Source organism: Lemur catta, chromosome 11 (assembly GCF_020740605.2).
Source record: "Lemur catta isolate mLemCat1 chromosome 11, mLemCat1.pri, whole genome shotgun sequence".
NCBI lineage: Eukaryota > Metazoa > Chordata > Mammalia > Primates > Lemuridae > Lemur > Lemur catta.
The window spans coordinates 4269283-4293004 of NC_059138.1; the positions used below are offsets into that span (position 1 = coordinate 4269283).

The window sequence follows — 23722 nt, forward strand, 5'->3', positions numbered from 1 at the left end:
GGGCTGAGATTAGAATTTTTCTGAATCACAGGATTCTCCCAAACTATTAAAAATTTAATGGCTTTGGAAGTTAGCTTTTGCTAACAGATTTGATCATATTTTGGAATAGATTCAACCTAAAATTACAAAGCAAAGTGGTATTATATGTGAAACTTAGACTGTGGCAGTGTAATTTCTACAAAAGCTAGTGCTTTCTGGATCACAAGAAATGGCAAGTTGCTTTTATACGCTTTTCAAGCTGTCAAAAGTTAAAATAAAAACCGTCTTCATTCCGATATCACTTTGCTGCAGAAATATTTTCCAAGCTCAAGTTATAGTTCTTGTAGCAATTTTTGGACCTTGAGGGAAGTACCATGGAAATTTCCATGTTTCAAAATCCATTTGACTCTGTAATTCAGGAGCTTCGACTTATCCTTTAATTGAAAGTGATTATTCTGAAATATAATGACATGCTAAAAGGCAAAGATCAAGGGAAGATTCTAATATAATTTTATAAAAACCTATCAAGGATGAATATGCTCAATTAAAAATACATGTTTGTTGATTGATATCAGTATTTGCAGGACCTCTGTGAAAAACATCTTCAAAGATGGATATATAAAATCTCATTTCTCAGAATGAACAAATGAATATTTACAATCAATTTTGATGATTGTGAAAAATAGCTTGGAACCCCCCCACTTAAGTGCAATGTGATTCCCCCCTCCAATTTCCATTCTTTTCATTAGTTGACCTGTGTTACAAAAAATATTGTATCATTACTATCGTATTTTGAATAATTATCAAAAAATTTGTAGAAAGTCTTTTTTTCTCTTGTTAGCTATCTGTGCAGGTATCTGCATAATGTCTTGGGTTTTGCCTCTTGTTCCACAAAGCCTATAATATTTTTTATCTGGGCCTTTTCAGTAAAAGTTTGCTGATTCTTGCACTACACTCTTGAAATAAGGGAAAACAGGAAAAAAAAAATCTGTCTCCACAAAGTCTTGAAACTCAGCTTCAAACCAGCTCATGTGTAGACTGAATTAAAATGATCTTCTCTAGCCTAAGTTCCTATCTGAGGGAAAAAATAAATATCATATCTGGAAAATAGCATCACCTGTGTCTCAAAATATTTCTATAATTTTCAAAAACAAAATTCAGTAATAACTTAGAAATTACCAGACATACTAGAAGATGAGATCAAATCACTGAAAATCAAGAGAAAGAACAAACAGTAGGAAAATGTCTTCAGATTCCTTCTGGCCCTTTGTGTTTCTGCCTAAAATCATAAACTTTAAAAAAGATAATGTAGGAAAATATGTTTGCGTGGGAATTCTTAAGACACAAAAAGCACTGACTGTAAAGGATAATATTGAATTCAACTACATTAAAAAATTCCTTCTGTTAATAAAGGATATCATAAGAATGAAATCATAAATCCTAGAGAGGAAGAACATAATGGCAACAAATATGGCCAACAAGAGGAATAGGTTCTAGAATATATTAAATAACTACAAATGAACAAGAAAAACAAAGACAACCTAATAGACAAATGGGCAGGACACCTGAACACGCATTTTATGAAAGAGATAATCTAAATGTCCAGTGAACACATGAAAAGGTTCACAGTCCTGTTGGTAATCATGAATTGCACATTTGAAATTGCAGTGAGATAGTATTACACACTTACCAGATCAGCAAAAATTAACTCTGAGTGTGTTAAGTATAGGCCTGGATTTGGATCAGTGGGAACCCTTTTACTTAACTGGTGAAAGAGTGAATATTGGAGTAGTCACTTGGGGAAAACAGATTGTAGTTACCTATTAAAGTTGAACTGACCTCCTACCTTACGACCCAAGTTCCACTCCTTTTTACATACCTTAATAACCCAATGTTCTCAAACCTTTTGGTCTCAGGACACCTTTATCCTCTTATTTTGAAACATTAATGTCTGGCTTGATATAAGACAGCTGAAATCTCATATCTACTTCTATATTCAATGTGTTGAAATAACAGAAAATTGTTTTGATTGAAGTATATGAAGAAAATCCAGTCTCACAAAGGCACATACTAGGAAAAGAAAGTATTTTAGTAGACATTCTAAAATTATGACTATTCCTTTTTGATGCTATAACAGAACTTGAAAAGTGGTAGTTTATTAAATGTTTGTTCCAATGTGAATTCTGCAGTCCTATCAATGAACTTTTTTTTTAACACACTTCATTAGACTTTCTTGCATTTTCAGTGGATCCTTTACCCACGTGATTTTATAAAATTATTAAATGGTGTTTGAAAAATATTGGTCACTGAGCAGTTCAGATATTCCAACTGTTGGCACATTTTAATAAGTAACAAAACTCATGTTTGTTGTATAATCCACTGATCTCATCAGAAACGTCTTTTAAGTATTGGGAATTTGTTATTGGCCATTAATGCTCTCACTTGTTTTCTTGAAGTGACAGGCTCACTTTATTCATTTGTGAAGAATTACCTCTCAGATAATCAAGTTTGAATAGCCATTGTTTGCCAGTTCTTCCATGTAAAAATGGTGTTGCATGAAAAAAGCAGTTATTTTAGTTTACAAATCAAATAATCACAGAAGTGCCTTTCGTCAGGAAATCACACTTTGGTGTAGCAGAATTACTTTATGCTTTACCCCTCTTTTGTCACACAGTGTTAAAAAGATGTTTGCTCATGGATCAAATCTTAAAACAGTAGTTTTTACTGCTTCATCAATGATAATTTTAAATGAAACTGGCATTACTTTTGCTGCAGTTGTAGTGCCAGTTGAGAAGTTATAATTTTTAGTACAGCTTGTCGTCACTGCCTTGATTCTTGGATGGGCAACAACAGTTTTATCTATTACAGCATTTTAATCATGTAATAATTTTGGCTTTAGTTAAACATAATTTAGAAAACTGAAGAGAAATAGTAAAGTCTCTTTTATTACTCATGGTTTAACAAATTCCTATATTCTTCCTTCCTGTTCTAAGTTTCCTTTTTATCATTTTCCTTTCTTGTTCAAGAACTTTTTGAACGATTCCTTTTGGTACAGTTTTGCCTCATGACTAACTTTTTAGTTTTCATTCATCTGACAATTTCCTGATTTCCTTTTCATTCACAAATGATATTTTCACTGGGTATAGAACTTTGGGTTGACAATTATTTGCTTTTAGGACTTGAAAAAATGCTGTGCTACCCTGTTCTGGCCTTTGTGGTTTCAGATGAGAAATTTGCTGTCATCTGAATTGTTTTTCACCTGTGCATAAAGGTGTCATTTTTCTTATTTCTCTCAAAGTTTTTTAGTTTGGTGTTTAGTTTTCAGAAGTTCATGATGTGTCTTTGGATTAATTTATTTGTGTGTATCTCTTTTTTTTTTTTTTTTGAGACAGAGTCTTGCTCTGTTGCCCGGGCTAGAGTGAGTGCTGTGGCGTCAGCCTAGCTCACAGCAACCTCAAATTCCTCCTGGGCTTAAGTGATCCTACTGCCTCAGCCTCCCGAGTAGCTGGGACTACAGGCATGTGCCACCATGCCCGGCTAATTTTTTCTCTATATATTTTTAGTTGGCCAGGTAATTTCTTTCTATTTTTAGTAGAGACGGGGTCTCACTCTTACTCAGGCTAGTCTCAAACTCCTGAGCTCAAGCGATCCACCCGCCTCAGCCTCCCAGAGTGCTAGGATTGCAGGCGTGAGCCACTGCGCCCGGCCTGTATGTATCTCTTTTTGGATTTATTCAACTTCTTAAATCTGTGGATTTTTTTTTTTTTTTTAAAATAGATGAAGTCTTGCTATGTTACCCAGGCTGGAGTGCAATGGCTTTTCACAGGCACACTACAGCCTCGAACTCCTGGGCTCAAGAGATCCTCCCCGCCAGCTTCCCAAGTAGCTGGCATTATAGATGTGTGCCACCAGGTCTGGCTCTCTGTGGGTCATTTATTTTTATAAATTTGGGAAATTTTCACCCATTATTTCTTCGAATAATTATTCAGCCTCGCCTTCTTTCTTTTCTTCTTCTGATACTCCAATAACAGGAATGCTATGTCATTTATTCTAGTCCCACTGTCCTCTTACTGTCTGTTTTTTAATTGAGATTTTTATCCATTTTCTCTCCTGTTTAGATTGGTTTTCTCTATTTTGTTGTTCAGCCCATTCAGTTAGTATTTTATTTTTGTTAGTGTATTTTTCATTTTTAAACTTGCTATTTGTTTCTTCTTGATATCTTTTATTTCTTTGCTGAGACTTTGTTTTTTTTTTGCTGAAACTTTGTATTTTTTCTTTTGTATCAGAATCATGTTCATAATTACTTGTTGAAGCAATTTTATAACGTCTAGTTTAAAAATATTTGGTAGATAATTCTCACATTTATGATTCTCAGTGTTTGCATCTGTTAATTGTCTTCATTTCTATTGAGATTTTCCTCTTTTAGTATGGTAGGGCAAGTTATCTTTTATTGAACCCTTTACATTTTAAGTATTATTTTGTAAAACTCTGTATTTTATTTAAATCTCCCTTTTTAGCAGGACTTGTCTGAAACTTTGCTTTTGGGATAAAGTGGGCACTGCCTTATTGCTCCCAGGTATGTGTGTAAATTCTGGTTCCAAAATAGGCTTTCGTTGACTCAATTGATGGGGAAGGACACCTAGTGAATGCAGAGCAGGAGTGAAAGTCTAGACTCTCCTCTATGCCTCTGTGGAAACCACCCTGGTTTCAAGAATTCCCGCTTTTCACCTTTCACTTGGCCTCTGCTGACACTGGGTTGGGGGAGGGGACACATTACCATTCCTCAGTGCTTTTTGTTTTCTCCAGTTGGCCTCTTCTGTAGCCCCCCTGTGGGGAGGGGTAGGAGAACTTACTTGGTGTTGACTTCCAGGCTCTCCACTGATGTTGCAGAGGGCAGAAGCTGTGTTACTGCCCTGTGGGTGTGAATGTCTTGATCCCTACCTGGCCTTTTTTGATACTGCTCAGTCTGTGAACATAGGTGGGGAGTGGATTTCTAGGTTCTCTTATTAAGTCTTTCCAGTGGTTGTGGGGCTTGAGCTTTTTCTGTAGTAATTGGTTCAGATTGGTTGGTTTTTGTTTACCAGTTTTTTGTGTTGCTAGCCTGCCACTTTCCTGCTCCTTTGACTAGAGACAGCAGGCTCTTCTTGGGCTTTTGGGTGTGTGCCTGTCGTTTCTGAGTCATGTCAGCTTCTCTAGCATCTCTTCATGTATACGTGGTATGGAAAGGAAACTTACGGAATTCATACTCTTTTGTTCCTCAACACTTTAGGCCCTAGTTGGATTGTCCTCCCTCTATTATTGTCTTCATGTGTTTGTCTTATGTATCATGACCAAATTTTTTAGCTGTACTTAGCGGAAAGAATAAGGAATAGTGCATCTCCTCCATTTTGCTTGGAAGTGGAATTCTGCATTCATTTTTGACTCTTCTCCCCCGAATGTAGAGTTCTGGGTTGACATGTTTTTCTTCTTTCAGCATTTAAAAGATGTTGCATTGTTTCCTGTCTTTTATTGTTTCTCATGAGATGTCAAGTATGGTGTCAATAGTATCATTATTCCCGTGTATATAATGTTTTGATATTTGCTGGCTGCTTTCAGGATTTTTTTCTTTATCTTTGGTTTTCAGCAGTCTGACTATGATGTGCCTAGGTGTGGTTTTCTTTATATTCATCCTGCTTGGGGTTTGCTGAGCTTCTTGAAACTGTAAGTTGATATTTTTTCACCAAATTTGTGAAAAGTTTGACCTTTATTTCTTATTTTTGTTCTGTCCCATTTTCTCTCTCGTCTTCCTTTGCAACTCTAATTATGTGCATGTTAGTGCATTTGATGTTGTCCCATAGATTCATGAGGCCCTGTTCATTTTCTTTTCAGTGTTTTTACTTTTAGTTCCTCAGAATGGATATGCTAGTCATCTAGTTTCAAGGTGACTGACCATTTTTTCTGCCATATTCAATTTCTTATTAAGCCCATTCACTGAAATTTTAATTTAAATGACTATACTTCTTAGTTGTAGAATTCCCACTTTGTTTTGCTTTATAATCTTCATGTCTTCCATTACTCTGCTCCTGGTTGCTCTGACCAGCTCTTCCTATGTGTTGAACGTGTTTTCAATAGCCGTTTTAAAATCTTTCTTCATTTTCTCATTTTCTATTGAATATTTTTCCTCTTTGTTGTCTCACTTTCCTGTGTTTTTCCCCACATGTCTAATAATTTTTTACTGTATACTGAACATTTTAGGTAGTAGGTGTAGATACTAGATTCTATTATTTTGTTCTGTTCAATGTCAGGCTTTGTTCTGGGAGGCTTTTGTTATGGCTGGATTTATACTCCAAACTATATCATAATTCCGGTTGTTGGCAACATCTCTCCTCAGTTCTTTCAGCAGTTCAGTTTCTGCTTTCCTTGAGCTCCTTCCCTTCCCTTTGTGAATGTACATTTTAGGGGTTGTAACAATGATTTGAGAGTTTATTCAAATGTTTGGACTCCTTCCTCTTTCGTTCCCTCTTTTCATGGATCCCCTCAGTTTCCACTTTTCTAGCATTGTTGAACTTTGTCTTCTCACACCAGTAAGATTGAAGCTTTGTGTTTGAGGTCTAGTGCCACTTTTTCTCTTCATGCACATTAGGAAATGTGCTTAGCTGAAAATTCATTTAAATATAAATTTTAGCCAATGATATTCCCTTTTCATAAGGGTCATATGTCCTCCCTTTCCAGCCTGTTTTTGGTTATTTACGAGTAACTTTAAGTAATTAGATTTTATGTTTTATTCAGATTTAATAAATTTAGTCTTCAGGAAAATTATTCTCAGATTAGCCTCTTTTGTCGCTACCCAATAAATAAATATTCTCTGTGTGAGAGTTATTGTTTTCTTAAGGTATATTTTATGTACCGTAAAATTCACCGCTTCTAAGAATGTATTGAATGTGATTTGACAAATATATATGGTCATGTACCGTCACAGTCAAGATATAGAATATTTCCTTCACCCCAGAAGTTCTCTCCCACCACTCCAGCTCTGGGACCAACAGTCATTGGTCTTTGCGCTCCTGTAGTTTTGCCTTTTCTGTACTGATATATGAATGGAATCATACAGTGATCTTTTTTGTCTAGCTTTGTTACTTAGCATAATGGTTTTGAGATTAGTCTATCCTCCACCAGCGACAGTTAAGTTTCTTCCAATTTTTACCTAGTATGTAAAGCTGCTATGAATATTTATGCAACATTTTTTGTGTGGATGTATTTTTCAGGTTTCCTGGGTAAATAGTTGGCACTGGAATTGTTGACTTGTTGGAAATAATGTACTGAACTTTGAAAAACAGTTCGCTGTTTCTTAAAAAGTGTCTGTATACATTTCCATTTCTGTTAGCAAGATAGGAGAGCTCCATTTGCCGTACATTGTTGCCAGCACTGGATATTGTCAGTGTTTCTAAATTTTAGCCATCTGGTTGGTATTTTAGTGATACCTCATTGTGGGTTTGATTTTTGCATTCCCTGATGACTTATTAAATTGAGCATCTTTTTGTCTATTTATTTGTCATGTGTATATCTTTCATGAAGTGTATGTTCAAATATTTTGTCTCTACTGTTTCTTTTTCCATTTGATTTGTTTGTCTTATTATTACTGATTTATAAGACTTCTTTGTATATTATTCACAGAAGTCATTTATTGGAGGTGTATTTTGCAAATGTTTTTGCCTAGTCTGTGACTTGTTTTCATTCTCTCAGCAGTGTTTATTTGAGAGCAGAGGGTTTAATTTTGATGAAGTTTGTCGTTTGTTAATTTTTCGGTCCATTTTTTCTTTTTTTGGATCGTTCTCTTTGTGCCTTATTTAAAAAAAAAAAAAAAAAAAAAACTTTGCCTACCCCAAGGTTACCTTTAGGTATTTAGCCATTTTACAGCTAAATTACGTATATGGCATGAGAATATGAGACAAGATTCAAGGTTCTTTGTTTTCCATTTGGATATTTAGTTGTTCCCACATCATTTTAAAAAGATCATCTATTGCTCCCTTAAATTATCTTGGCCCTTTGGTCATAAATTAATTGAATATGGAAAGGTGAGCCTATTTCTTTGTTCGCTATTATGTTCCTTTGATTTATTTGTTTATCCTTATACCAAAACCAAACATAGACAAGATCTATTTTTTAAAATCATGGGTTCATATTTGATGGTTTTCAATTTAATAACACTTTATACCGTATCTTTGAAAAATTTTTATTCCTATACCCAAACTATAATTGTATCTTTTTTGTTGTTGTTGTTGTTGTTTTTGAGACGGACTTTCAGCTCTGTTACCCAGGCTAGAGTGCAGTGGCATCATCATAGCTCACCGTAACCTCAAACTCCAGGGCTCCAGCAATCCTCCTGTCTCAGCCTCCTAAGTAGCTGGGAGTAAAGGCACGCACCAACACACTTGGCTAACTTTTTTTCTATTTTTTGGTAGAGACGGGGGTCTCAGTCTTACTCAGGCTGATCTCAAACTGCTGACGTCAAGCAATCCTCCTGACTTGGCCTTCCAGAGTGCTAGGATTACAGGCCTGAGCTACCTCGCCTGGCCGTGTCTCTTGTTTTAATTTCAGTTAATTTAATCATTTCTATGATTGGAAAAGTCACTAAAAGAAAAAGAAAAGATTGTTCCCATAAATTTAAAAGTAATACAAAGTAATTGTACTAGCATTAAATAGTCAGATCAGTAGTGAAATTTAAAATTATCATTGCTTTTTGCTATCTTTTCTTGAATCCTCTAGTGATGTAATAGATACTTGAGTTATTTGCCATGGCTGTATAAATACTGTTGGTACATAATTCAGCTGTTATAATCATGTTAATTTATGTCATTAATATTTTTACTGATAGTCCTTCTTTGATGATGATTTTTGCTAATAGTTCTTGCTTGGTAAATAGCATTCTGTCAATGGAGAGTACAAGAAGTCGGCTCCATCACTTCTCTTTATGAGACAAGGGGAAAACACAAACCGTGTGGTCACCAAAGTTGTATTACAACCAGAATCTGGTTCACTTGCATTGATTCCATGTGGGGATATATGTACTATATTTTCACACATGTAATTTCTGGCTAGATAAACTCATTTTAACTGTGTATAGAAATTTTTGTGCTATTGTTGAAGTCTTTTATGAAGATGAGCATTCTACTTTAGTTTTAAATTTGAACTAAAACTACACCAAGGTTTTGGACTAAAGAGAATACAAATATGTCTCTTCTTATGTACTTGGAAGACATGATTTAAATGTATCCAATTACCTTTAATCTTACTATGTCTTTGTTTATTTGTTGGCATATGAAAGAATTTAAATTCTTTCCCCCATTTCTGAGTTTTTAACTCTTCTGTAATATGCAGTGTTTTCTTACTAACTTTAAAATCATTTTAAACCAACTTATGTTTAATGTTTCAATTTAAAAACCCATAATTTTCAAATATAAATCATGTTGTATACAGTATGAATCATATAACAGTAAGATTTTTCATTTTGTGCTTTTAGGAATAACAAAAAAAGATGGTTTATGTGGGCCGGGCGTGGTGGCTCACACCTGTAATCCTAGCACTGTGGGAGGCTGAGGCGGGAGTATCGTTTGAGGTCAGGAGTTTGAGACCAGCCTGAGCAAGAGCGAGACCCCGTCGCTACTAAAAATAGGAAGAAATGATTTGGACAGCTAAAAATATATATAGAAAAAAAATTAGCTGGGCATGGTGGCACATGCCTATAGTCCCAGCTACTCAGGAGGCTGAGGCAGAAGGATTTCTTAGCCCAGGAGTTTGAGGTTGCTGTGAGCTAGGCTGACGCCACAGCACTCACTCCAGCCCGGGCAATAGAGTGAGACTCTCTCTCAAAAAAAAAAAAAAAGGTTTATGTGGAAGTTACGTGTATCCCTTTTCTTTTTTTGGCTAAGGGCAAATATCTTGGAATTGTATTTACAGTGCATTCATCTTTATGATTCTCCCAGTTAATGTCATCTTAATATACTGTGTTACTTGAGAAGAATAAGAAATCTTAACTTGCAATTAGAGAGACATCAGGTAGGATACTAGTATTGATACAGAATTTCATGTGAGAGGGAAATATATTTTTCATCAAATGTTGACTCTATCTAAAATTGTCTTAGTTTTCTAAACTTTTTTCCCTAAAAAACTGCTTACCGAGAAGTAATACATATGTATAGCAAAATGCACTTAGAAAGTACATTTCTAAGAATACTCCAATTATCAGTACCATAGACTAAAATCAGATCAAGAAATAAATAATAGCAGGACCCCAGCAATTCCATTTAAGCTTCCTTTTGGTCACTACTCCTGACTCGTCCAGAGCAAGCACTGTCATCATGCTAACAACATAGATTAGTGTTGCCTGTTTTTGTACTTTGTAAGATTGGACTACAATAAGTACTATTTTCTCTGTCTTCTTTCACATATATAGTTGTGTGGTTTATCCAAATTGTTGCTTACAGTTGTTCATTTATTCTCATTGACATGTAGTATTCTGTGATGAGAGTACCTTAATTAATATAATTTACAATTGGACATTTGGGGGACGGTTTCAGTTTGTGGCTATCATAAATTGTTTTTATAAACATTGCAGTACAGGCGTTTTGGTAGACACTGAGAATTAATATTTTATGGATTCTAATCCATAAGTGGCTGCCTTATTTTCTTATCACCTGAATGAAAGAGATTATGTAACCAAGACAAAGTACTCAGTATGTTTCTGTAGTCAGTTATTGGAATTTGCCTTTATTTCTTGTATCTAACTAATTGTCTCTATGAGTTCAATTCCTCTTTCACTTCCTGACTATGAGCTTGGGCAAGGAATGTAACCTCTCTGAGCCTCATTTGTAAAGTGAGAAATAATAATGACATCTGTCTAAAATGGTGGTTGTTAGACTTGAATAAGGTAATTCTTGTAAACTACTTGGCCTAGTTGCTGGCAAATAATTATACTCACTAAATCCTGCATATTCATATTTTATTGGCTAACCTTGTGCTTTCCTTAAATTATGAACTTCTATAAAGTGTCATTTTCTATTTTTAAATTGTACTCATTTTTGTAACTTCTAAGCTTTATTTTCACATATCCAAGATACTAGATATTTGTAATTCAAATTGGAGGTTAGTTCTATTTCTTTTTTGTCATTTGATTTTCTCTGAGATGTGTCTTCACCATATAAAAGTCATAAATTTTTATGTAGTCAGATTTATTCATGTTTTTATTTATGGTTATGTTAAAGATGACAGCTCTTAGCGGCCTGTTTCTTCAGGATTTCTAATTTATGTATGTTGTTACAATTAGTGAAATTCTTGTGTCTTTTACCCAATAGGAAGAGGGCACTTTTGTGGACTCAGAATGTTTGTTTTCCTGTTTTATTTTAGGAAAATCTCTCTGAGATTCTACTTATTCATTTCCGAGCTAGGGTTTAAAATATTTACCATTTTTATTTCATAGTGTTGATTAAGACATTGTGTAATGTAAGTATAATGTAAAAAAAATCCTTAAAAACATAATAGTGATTTGGGAGAAACCAAAGCCTAGAGGGCCTTGAAATGCTCTATTTGTTATCTGTTGTTGTATAACAAATTACCATAAACTTAATGGCTTAAAATAGCACCCAGTTTACTCAGGTTAGAGGTCTGGGCAGGTCCAATCAACTGTGCTCTCTGTTTAAGGTCTCAAAAGGCTCAAATCAGGATGTTGCCATGCTGAAGACTGGGGGAGGAATTCAGTTCTGTGCATTTGTAGGGCCTAGGTCCCCTTACTGGCCATTGGCCTGGGTCCCCATCAGTTCCTAGAGTCCACTCCTTAATCCTTGCTCATGGTTCCTTCTATCTTTAAGAAGAACAGCACTGTATTAAGTTATTCACTTAACTGACATCCCCTTCTGTTACCAGCTAGAGAAGGTAAAGAGATTATATGATTAGATTAGGCGAATCTCCCTTTTGTTTAATTCAATCATTTGATTAGTATCCTTAATCACATCTGTGAAATCCCCTTGCCGTCTAATATAGCATAATCTCTGGCATGATATTTTATCATATTCACAGTCTCTGTTAGGGTGGGAAATCTTGGGGTAAGGGAGTGGTGTTTAGGTATTTTAGAATTCTGCCTACCACCATTGCCATATTTGAGGAGTTTGGGTCTGATCTGGAATGTATCAGGGATTCCTTTAGAAAGATTATGGTGGCAGCAGCGAGGAGCATGAGTCAGAAAGGAAAGATACTGGCAGGAGAAAAATCCTATTCTTAGTTTAGCAGTCTCTATTTTGATATTGTGATGTTATTTAATTTTTTTAGCAGATATGTCAATCAGAAATGTATGTTTAATGGTATGCAAACAAGAATAATTAACTGGGCCAGAACAACAAGTCAGTCATCAAGGTATTCATTACTTAGGTCAGTTCATCAGTTCATATACAAAATGATTGATAGACTTGGTTTTATTTCACGCAGTTTTATTTCGGTTTTTAGAGCAAACAATTGTTCTTTTGATAGAAACTTAAACACCTGAATCTCATTAATAACATTTTCATAAACACAGTATTAGGGTGGGTTTACTTCCTTAGATGGCTAATCTGATGGATTATATGTTGATTGTTACTGGCTTTAATTTTTAAATCTAGCTTCATTTATTTTTATTCTTTGGTCATGCAGTTTTGCATTTTTCAAGCTATATTTTTTCCTCTGAAAACCACATTTGCCACATCTCAGAGATTTTGACATTTCTTAATCAGATAATTCATGATTTTTCTTTTTGATTCAGAAAAACTCTGCTGTTACATAGAAAGGAATTAAAATTTTTATAGTGGATAGATTGGGGGGGGAGTTTATATTGTGAGTTTCTAATTCTTGTTGTATTAGGCCCAAGGACGTATCTGCTTTTATTGAATTTGGCCGAGAATAGTGTGCTTTTTAAAATATGTGGACATTTTTTTATGACAGTATATGGTGAGTTTTTAAAAAAAAAAATTCTATGTACATTTGAACAGAATTTATTTATTTATTTGAAACTGGGTCTCACTGTGTGGTCCAGGCTAGAGTGCAGTGGTGTTAATCATAGCTCACTGCTACCTAAAATTCTGGGCTCAAATGGTCCTCCTGTCTCAGTCTCCCGAGTAGCTTGAACTATAGGCTTGTGCCACCATATCCGACTAATTTTTTCTATTTTTTGTAAGAGTGAGGTCTCCCTTTGTTGCTCAGGTTGGTCTTGAACTCCTGGCCTTTAGGGATTCTCCCACCTGAACCTCCCAAAGTGCTGGGGTTACAGCCGTGAACCACCATACCCACCTGGAACATATATTCTTTATTTTTGGAATACAGAGATCTGTGTGTATCTGTCTATCAGTTTGAATCAAATCTGATCATTATTACTAAGTTGTTTATTTTTATGTCATATCTACTTAATATCTTGATTTGAGAGCTATGTTAAAGTCTACTAATCTATGCATGCATTTTTACTCAGCTTTACTTTTTATGTGTTAAAAATATTTATTAGGTATGTAAATCTTAATGTGACTATTGCCGCTTTTTTGGAATTTGCACTATAACATTTTTGTTAATGTAAACTATTATCTTTGACTTGTTCACTGCTTTTTAGTTTGAATTCTATTTTTCTTTGCAGTTACTATTGATATAGTGGCATTTTTGGGATAGTTTTTGTTTGTGGTTTTTACCGCCAGCTCTTTATTAATAGAGAATTTAACCTGTTTATATTTATTATCCATGGACTTGAATCTCAGCTTAACAGGGATTAAAGTTGTAGTTTTAAATAATTTTTTCATAGACCTGAAGATACTGGGTGTTTTTGTGTGTTTGTTTGTTTTTCCTATTCACTATTGCTAATGAGAAATGATGCCTGAGTTTCTTTTGTTTGTAAAGGTTTTTTTTTCTTTTTTGTGGGGATCCTGGAATTTTTCCTTTAGCCTTGTTATCTTAAACTTTTGCCAGTGTTTCTAGGTGTGGGTTGTGAAGCTGGTGATTAGGGACTTCAGGGAGGAATTCTGACAGAATAAGAAGGGGTACTTTTGTAGAGATACAAAGACTCTTAATATTTTAGGTTTCTCATCTATTAAATAGAGATTATTCTTAATAAATGTTAGCTCTTACTAGATATTTTTATAGATTCCTTCTAGAATAATTTCTGTGATTATAATCCCTTTCCTATTTTCTCCCCTTCTGGTCCTCTTGTTAAACAGATATTGGACTTTCTGGATCAAATTTCCTTGTCATTTTTACCTTTTTTTCTTACTTTCCACCTTTGCTCATTATTGCATTATAAGAGAATCCTAGCTGACTAAGAATATGAAAAGATTGATAAATGTTAAAATCAGTTTTGGAGTGTGGAAAATCTTATAATACTTGATATTTCCTAGAGCACATAGCCTAAAACTATTGCCATGGTGAATACAGAATAAATACTGAATAAGTAATTTAATCAGCTGTGGAATATCCTTTAACTTGTTATTTCATGATATAACTTTAATCTCTGAAGTTTTGTTGATTCTGTTTTGTATTATAGTTTTATTTTGAGAGAGTCTTTCTTATTTCAGTCTATTAAATAAATGTTTTGGAAGTACCTCAGACTTAACAGTTGGTAATATGAGGTCTCACTGAGTTTTTTTAATGTGTTCTTGGTTTAATGTCAAAAATATTATAACACTTCTCTCTCTCCTTTGTTTTCTTGAATGATTAACAAAAGTAGAGAAGAATAAAATGCTATTCTAGGAATTTTAAATATTCATTCAAATAAATCATTTAGTTGGTATATCATTTAAGAGCTAATCACTTTATCTCCCCAAAATATTCATTAGCTTTGTAATTGTTACTTATGTATTATATTATTATAACATGTTTGGTTTCTCATGTATATGAGAGTGCTTGACATTAGGGAAGTTTCTTGTGGAAATTCATTCTTTGATATTTTCCACATTTTATTTTATTCATTTTATTTTATTTTATTTATTATTATTATTATTATTTTTGTTTGTTTGTTTTGAGACAGAGTCTCACTCTGTTGCCCGGGCTAGAGTGAGTGCCGTGGCGTCAGCCTAGCTCACAGCAACCTCAAACTCCTGGGCTTCAGCGATCCTACTGCCTCAGCCTCCTGAGTAGCTGGGACTACAGACATGCGCCACTATGCCTGGCTAATTTTTTGTATATATATTTTTAGTTGGCCAGATAATTTATTTCTATTTTTAGTAGAGACGGGGTCTCACTCTTGCTCAGGCTGGTCTCAAACTCCTGACCTCAAGGGATCCACCCGCCTCAGCCTCCCAGAGTGCTAGGATTACAGGTGTGAGCCACCGCGCCCGGCCTCCACATTTTTATCAATACTTTTTATTTGGTTTAGGAAGATACATTCCAGCTTATGGATATAGTGTACATTTTATTTTAAGGCCACATGTTCTTCAGTATCTGTGTACTTGTAACAGATGGGTCTGAAGGGTTCACTTAAATGCAGTATTTATTTCCTTCTCTTTATTCCCTGGTATCTTTATATGATACTGTAAGTATGTTGCATATATTCTAGTACTTTTCACAGTTGTTTAACTAATGACATGTAATGTTTTTCATTGCAGAAATGATTAAGAGAACATATTGGTGTTTCCAAAACGAAATAGACATTGGAAAAATGATCAATTTATTTTTTCCTTATTCGCTTAAATAAACGCATTCTATTTTATCTGCCAAAATTATTTTTAGTACTAAAGGCTTCTGCACAGCTTGCCATATGGTATCAAAATAGGAGATCCTAGATTTTAACAGCTTAGCAGAAATTATTTTGTTATGTTAATGAGTTATATAATGTTTTCAACAGACTGATTGCACTTGTCCCCTTGACATTTTCTTGGCCTTTCCAGTAAGACACTTAGGCTACCCAGGTGTTACACTTGTGGTTAATTCTGGGTTCTGTTAATACACTAAACATATTTAGATACTCTGAGAAGTTATGATATAAAAATACAACCTGTTTTGTAAAAGCTGGTTATTATATTTTATCAATGAAGAGAAATAGGCTTTATTTATTTTTTGTTTCTAATGCAATAATATTCTTGAGTAGAAACGTAGAACTAAAATGTGTATTAGTCTGTGGAATTGTAAACATTATGTAAAATTAAAGTGTCACAAATATGATTAGTATTTTTGAGTTACTTAGAAGGTACAGTGGTCTGTTGACTTGGACTCAAAATGTGTTGATGATACACCAAAAGTCACTAAGCTTTTTTATGTGGGTTGGGTGCCATGGACTGATGATAATGAGGAAGATTTTGATGGTATGTGATATCTTATGTAGATTTACATATAAAACATTAAACAATTATAATTTTAAAACTATTATATTCTCTCATTACCAGAATACAGAATCAGTGTATTAGCATGTGAAGATATTCACAGTAATGTTAGCAGGATCTGGTGGTCTCTGTTACATGAGGCTCCATTTGTTTCAGCTTGGAATTGATAAGCCACCTTAACTAACAAGATTACCAAAAGTGAAGTCCATTTAGTATGTGTAAATATGAATACCTGCTTATTAGGGCCTTTCTATGTCAAGCAGCATTTTTGGTGCTGCACTTACAAAGTTAGTACAATATGGTGCCTCTAGTCAAGGATCTTGGACTAGAATGAAAAAAAAAAGACAAATACCATGTTATGGCATAAGCTAAAACAGAAGTATGTACAGTAAGTTAGACAGAAGGGTTTAGTAATCATTCTAAGGGAAAGCTGAATAAGTAAATGCAGCATTTTAGATAATTCGTACTAACTTCTTATGCATTCATTTGCCTAGACTTCCCCTGCTTGTTTAGAGTTTATTTCTTTGCTTTTTACCATTTGCAAAAGAATGGAGGCAGGTTGAAATAGAAAAAAAAAATACCCAGACAACTTAATTTTTTCCCCTTTAGTGCCAGCTTTAGTAAAGAAATTTGAAACTAATTGCTACACTGAATTATATAGATTTTTATGTGTGCCTTTAACCATGTATGTCCTTCATTAACTTATGTTATGATTGACTAGTTTATTAGATTTTAAGCAAGGTAAAAATAGTAATAGGTCTTATAACTAACATATAATCCTTTGATCAGTTTTGGTAACATTTAAAAAGTATTAAAATAATCCTCAACTAGAAACCTGCCTTTTAAACCATATTACTGTTTGTTTTTGTAAAAGTCTTTAATTGTAAGTATTTGACAATGTAAGTAGGTAAAAAGAGAAATGCTAACTTTCTAATTGGAATGGAAGGGTGAATGGTAGTATACCAAGCCCTGAGCTGAGTACATTAGGTTTTATTTTTTTAACTGACCTTTTTTAGTATTTTACAGTTTCAAATTGTTTTACTAGTAATGTATAAAGACTTTTTCATACCTTCCTAGCCCTATATTTTTGAGGCTTTATTAAGGGATTTTTCTCCTTTACCCTCTTTCAGCGATGTGCATTTTGTAAGCACCTTGGAGCCACTATCAAATGCTGTGAAGAGAAATGTACCCAGACGTACCATTATCCTTGTGCTGCTGGCGCCGGCACCTTTCAGGATTTCAGTCACTTCTTCCTTCTTTGTCCAGAACACATTGACCAAGCTCCTGAAAGATGTAAGTTTACTTCAGATAGACTTTTAAACTTTTATCAGTGTATTTACTTAAAATAATAAATGTTATAAATTCCCCAAGTGTTATTCGACTTGTTTTAAAAGGCAGTATTTTCAGTATAATCTCGATAATCTGAGGGCTCTTTGCCAGAGGTCCTTGGGGTGGGAGGAAATCTGTTATCAACAATTTTTTTTAAATACATGCACTACTTTATGAATTCACATTTTAATTAGTTAATTAATCAGTTCATTTTTTGAGACAGAGTCTTGCTCTGTTGCCCGGGATAGAGTGCTGTTGCATTAGCCTAACTCACAGCAACCTCAAACTCCTGGGCTCAAACAATCTTCCTGTCTCAGCCTCCCAAGTAGCTGGGACTACAGCGGGTGCCACCATGCCCAGCTAATTTTTTCTATTTTTAGTAGAGATGTTGTCTCTCTCTTGCTTAGGCTGCTCTTGAACTCCTGACCTCAGGTGATCCTCCTGCCTCAGCCTCCCAGAGTGCTGGGATTATAGGTGTGAGCCACTATGCCTGGCCTATAACCAACAGTTTTATTGAAGTTAAATCCAAAAATTTATCTCCTCTGAAAATCAAAAATAATTTGCATGTTTTTTGTTATTTAAAACATTTTTTAAACCACTGAAGTATCCAGTATTTCTAACATGTACTAATCCATTAAAAAGTTAAATAGTATTCAGTATCTTGAAAAGCCACCCTCTTGGAGAATTAGAAGATGCTTCACTCAGGTGTTACTTCAGTATGTACATTTATAGGAGCACCAAACACTTCTGAACATCTTGGAAATTGTATAGCCCTGATAGTCATGACAGAAATCTCTGTTAGTGCTTTTTCACGACCCATCTATCTTGGTTATCTATAACCTGCAGTCACGCTTTTTTTCTTTCTTTTCCAAACAGTATTTTATAATTCAATGAAAATGTTTAATGTTTGAAATTTATGTTATACAGGAAATTATAATTCTATACCATCTTTATCATTAAACAGAGATCTTTTTTTTCCTTTTTTTTTTTTGTACTATATGTATTTCCAATGAGCATGTATGTTTTGGGATCTTTTTTTCCCTGGTAAATTGAATTTCCAATCTCATTGTGGAATGTCCATGATGTTTTATTCAGTCTTATTATGTCATCTCTTAGTTATCTAATTGTAAGCTTTTACTTGCTTCTTAGCAATGTTGATAAAGGCTTTTTTCCTGTCTTTTCCAGGTCTGTGGAACATAAATATAGCTACCCCAGGCTTAAACTAAAGTAATCTCAAATACAGTTAGTCTACATGATCATTACTTTTTATCATGTTGAGTACCATAATTTCATTTTTAAATTTATTTTGTGTCCACACATATATTGCCCTTAGTAACTATACAGATGTAAATTATAGGTAAGGCAAGTGAACTTTCAAATTGTATTTAGGCTAGTAAGTAAGGGATTTAAAGTTTTAAAAATGTTTTAGATTACACACTCTTACATCTGGGAGAAAAAGAGTTCATGCACAGCAGTTGTTATGGGTGTTATTTATGTACTGAATTACTTCAATAGATGCATAAACTAAGATGTCAGTTATCAGAATTGATTATATTCTGGGTGATATAGTAAATGTACTTTGCCAACTGAATAAAGCAATTTTGTGTGTAAGGCTCTGAATTTTATTCAGCCTTTTGTATTCAGTCATGCTTTAGACTTCAGTAAACAACATGGAAACTTTTATATAAATGTTGTTCTAATGTTAGAAATTTTATTACTTAATGGTGGTGCTAGTTTCTACTGATAGCTGTGTTCTAATAATGTATGCCCTCAGTTATATGTTAGTGATCAATGAATCAGTTTGTAAAATAACTGTAAGAACTGAGATAATTTGCGTCACTTATGCATTTAGTAAAAGGTTCATGCTGGCAACATAAAGCTAAAAGATCTACTAAGATTATTGGTACTATGCCTTGTTCTAAAATAGACTTATGGAGAAAGTCATAAAAATACATGAGCAATAGGAAAATAAATCTAAAAATAAGTAAGGAAATTTGGCCATGGAAAATACAGATAGGGTAAATATTAAGGTAATGGTGAGACTGATACCCAAAATGTATACTTTCTAGACATAACCACAGATTTGGCCCCAGACCTTTTCAGCAGTCAACACAAAGAAGGAAATATGAACACTTAACTTTATTTGTAGCACTTATAACAAGAATTCACCTGATAGAGACTAGAGAGTGAGTTGACACTGCATACTGCTGTGAAAAATTGTCTTAAAGTAGCCTTTGTAATGTAAAAAAACCAATCCCACAGGGCTATTTCTTATAACAGCCCTCAAACTGAGCCAGTAGTATAAAACTGAAGCCCAGCCGATGAAAGTCTGTTCCTTGGGAATCTTAAACAATATATTCTAAATACATAGCTCTCTGACCATCTCTCTTAATCCAAGGGTATAATTTAGAGAATATTGCAGGTAGTGTATAATGATGTCTTCGTGAAATCCTTCATAAATATTTCTACCTATCCTAATTGTATGTCTTGGCACAGCTGCATAACTTTTTGTTTTTAAAAGGGTGATATATTAAATCATAGTGTTGTTATGAGCATTAAATGACAACAATTAATGGAAATCACATAGCATTGTGCCTTGTATATATTAATTGCTTTTTAAAAAGGTGCTTATTTTTTCTTCTATCTAAGGCTCAAGTTAGGAGATAATAATACTGACTACATGTACTTTTTGTTGTTGCCTAAGTGCAGAGCAGTGTGCTATGATAGCTGGCTAAATTAGGAGCAAGACTGACATCTTTTTATGAAAGTTGAAAAATGTAGCAAAAACTTGGATCGCATTAGAAAGAAATCCTACCAAATAGAGTATCTGTGAACAAGGCCACGATTTTCATCAGAAAATAATTTTAGGGTGCTCTGTCATAGGTAAGTAAATGGTGATGGCTCCAACATTGTTTTCATGATGATACAAGGATACACTAACCTTGTCTGTAAATTTAACACTAAATATCCATCTAGGAGATATAACCAGACATACTTCCTGAGTAGGAAAGCTGAAAGGAGCCAGCCATGCAAGGTCAGAGGAAAGAATATTCCAGGGAGAGGGAACACCTGTGACACACACAGACCTTGAGAAATGAGCTTGTCATGATTCATGAACAGTCATTGTACTTGAAACATAGTAGTCTACTAGGTGGATAGTAGATACAACATCAGGGTGAACAAAGGCTGTATCACAGAGGCCTTGTAAGCAAAAGAAGGAGTTTGGATATTATTCAGTCAGGAAAGGGAAGTAAATCTTTGCAGGGTTTAGACATGGGAGTGCTGTATATCTTAATCCACCCCCTATTCCTCAGTGTATTTACTCTCATCACTTAGTTCTAACTCCTTTTACTTCACTTAAGCCTGACCACCAGCCTCTTTTCCTTGGTTATGTTTGTTATCTCTTGATGCTGAGCCCTGCTCCTTTTCTGATACCCTGAAATCTCTCAATCCTCTGAAATTTCTTTCTTATTTATCTGCCAACTATGTGGACCATCCTCTTTGGATGATATCCATGCGTTACTTTTTATTTTTAGAACAAAAAAGTTAAGTATACTGCACAGTTGCGAAAACTGGCAGATGATAGGTCTTATAATATTGACAGAAGTTAGAAAGCTGTGTTAATTTGATCTTTCTTAAATTGATACTATATGACAGCAGTTTGACTTTTGTTGCACTTTTGTTTTTATGTGTTGTCTGGACTTTTAAGCAGTACTTTCACATTCCAATTTGACCAAGTTTAAGGATCTATGATAAGCTCCCTTCTAATTTAAGCTCAATGTTTTTGTCTTTTCCTTTATCTCTTCTCTTTTCACAGCTGTCACTTAGGAAATGATCTTCTCCAAAGATTATCCTTCTGTTTCTCCCACACTTCTGCCATAAAAACCTTGTTCTCCCTGTTTCATTTAGCTTCTAAATTCTATGCCTCTGTTGGCACTTTCCTTTCTACTTCTGTGTTCACTGAGATATTCACCTTCATTGACTAGTAATAAAGTTTGCTTAGGAGTCAATATTGATTAGTTCTCACGAGCCTGAACTTTGGAGCTAAATAGATCTGGATTTTACTCCTGTCCTCTCTTAAATTACCTTTAGCTTTAGCATTTCAAACAATCTCATTCTGCTTTTCCAGTTGCTTAAAGAAAAATTTCACTTAGTTGATTATTGCTTCAAACTTAATGTCTCTGTGGCTTGCAAAGATATATGTATGTGTATATACTTATTTCCGACGTGACACCAAAGCTATCCAGTAATATCATCATCTTATATATAACCTCCAAAAGGCTGTTTTAGTATTTCTCCATGTATCTTTTCCCTGACTGGGGAGAAGTTTGGAACCAATCTCATTTCTTTTTGTGTAGTACTTTTTTTTATTACTGTTTTTTACATACTGCATAGTGAATTTTTTGGACTGTATGTATTACATGGATGTTTTTCTTTGACTAATTTATTACCAGTGATCCATAGTCATCAAATAACTTGACAAGATTTTCATAAAGGAATTGCTGGAAACGATTATAGAATAAAACAGTGATAGTTGTCTTTTTGCAGAGTAGGCTCTGTTGTATAGAACACTGCTGTGCAATACAAATATAATGTGAGCAATTTTAATTTTTCTAGTAGTCATGTTAAGAGTAAAAAGAAACAGTTGAAATTAATTTTAATAATATATTTTATTTAATATAATATATCCAAAATATTAATACAGGTATTTAACATAAAAGATTTTGAAATATTTTTTCCCATACTAAGTCTTTGGAATTCAGTGTGCATAAAATATATTTACTGCACACCTCAACTTGGACTAATCACATTTCATTTCACTCAGAGCCACGTGTGGCTAATAGCTACCAAGGCAATTTGAAGTGTCATAGGAGCAAACTCTAGGAAGTTTCACAGAAGCATTTCAGACAGTGTTCCTGGAAAGTATAATAGAAATGTGAATTGAGTATCTGATAATTAGTTAAGTATTTTCCCCAATTTCTAAAAGTTTTTAGGGTAGGCAAAAAACAAAGATTAATTTTTAAATGTATATATTTTGAAATGGTAAATAGTGGCACTCTTTTAGTATTAAGAAAAATAATTTATTATGTCCTTTCTATAAAAAATGAACAAATTTATGGCACTTCCATTTTTAGATTAATGATTTTTTTTTTTTTTTTTTTGAGACAGAGTCTCGCTCTGTTGCCCGGGCTAGAGTGCCATGGGGTCAGCCTAGTTCACAGCAACCTCAAACTCTTGGGCTCAAGCGATCCCACTGCCTCAGCCTCCTGAGTAGCTGGGAATACAGGCATGCACCACCATACCCAGCTAATTTTTCTATATACATTTTTAGCTGTCCATATAATTTCTTTCTCTTTTTAGTAGAGATGGGGTCTCGCTCTTGCTCAGGGTGGTCTCGAACTCCTGAGCTCAAACAGTCCGCCCGCCTCGGCCTCCCAGAGTGCTAGGATTACAGGCGTGAGCCACCGCGCCCGGCCAATGATTTATTTTAAATACCTATCAATTAAAGGGCCATTTAAAAGTGAGTTTTAGAAATAAGTCCTTAATTAAAAATATATTTAATAATACTTGATTCATGTTAGGCAATTGGGGATACAAAATTAAAAAGACAACATCCAAGTCCCTGTCCTTCAAGGTTCACGGTATTGTATTGTGATTAATGGATTGTATAACAGAGTTTCTTTTCTTTCGTTCTTTCTTTCTTTCTTTCTTTTTTTTTTGGAGACAGTTTTGCTCTGTTGCCCCACCTAGAGTGCAGTGGCAGGATCTTAGCTCACTGCAACCTCAAACTCCTAGGCTCAAGCAGTCGTCCTGCCTCACCCTTCCAAGTAGCTGGGACTACAGGTGCATGCCATTATGCCTGGCTAATTTTTCTATTTTTTGTTGCTTGCTCAGACTGGTCTGGAACTCCTGACTTCAAGTGATCCTCCTGGCTTGGCCTCCCAGAGTCCTGGGATTACAAGTGTGAGCCATTGGGCCCAGCCTATAGAAGTTTCTTATAAGCATATGGGGGAAAGGAATATTCAACTAAATGGGCATTTGGGTGTGCTAATAGGTATTCAGGAAATATGTCAGAGCAGTTTTGAAGGCCTTTTTGGAATGGGCTGGGGGCACAAGGG

At 34.5% G+C, this 23722-nt stretch overlaps 1 protein-coding gene across 10 annotated transcripts in view; it reads left to right on the forward strand.

Moving 5' to 3' along the window:
• The window catches only part of KMT2C (lysine methyltransferase 2C), a 252561-nt gene that overhangs the window by 107991 nt on the left and 120848 nt on the right, over positions 1–23722 (forward strand). For all 10 annotated transcript variants that reach the window (XM_045564894.1, XM_045564886.1, XM_045564890.1 and 7 more), the window contains exon 7: positions 17405–17567. In XM_045564894.1, coding sequence (XP_045420850.1) covers positions 17405–17567 — 163 coding nt within the window. The remainder of the gene's footprint in view (positions 1–17404; positions 17568–23722) is intronic.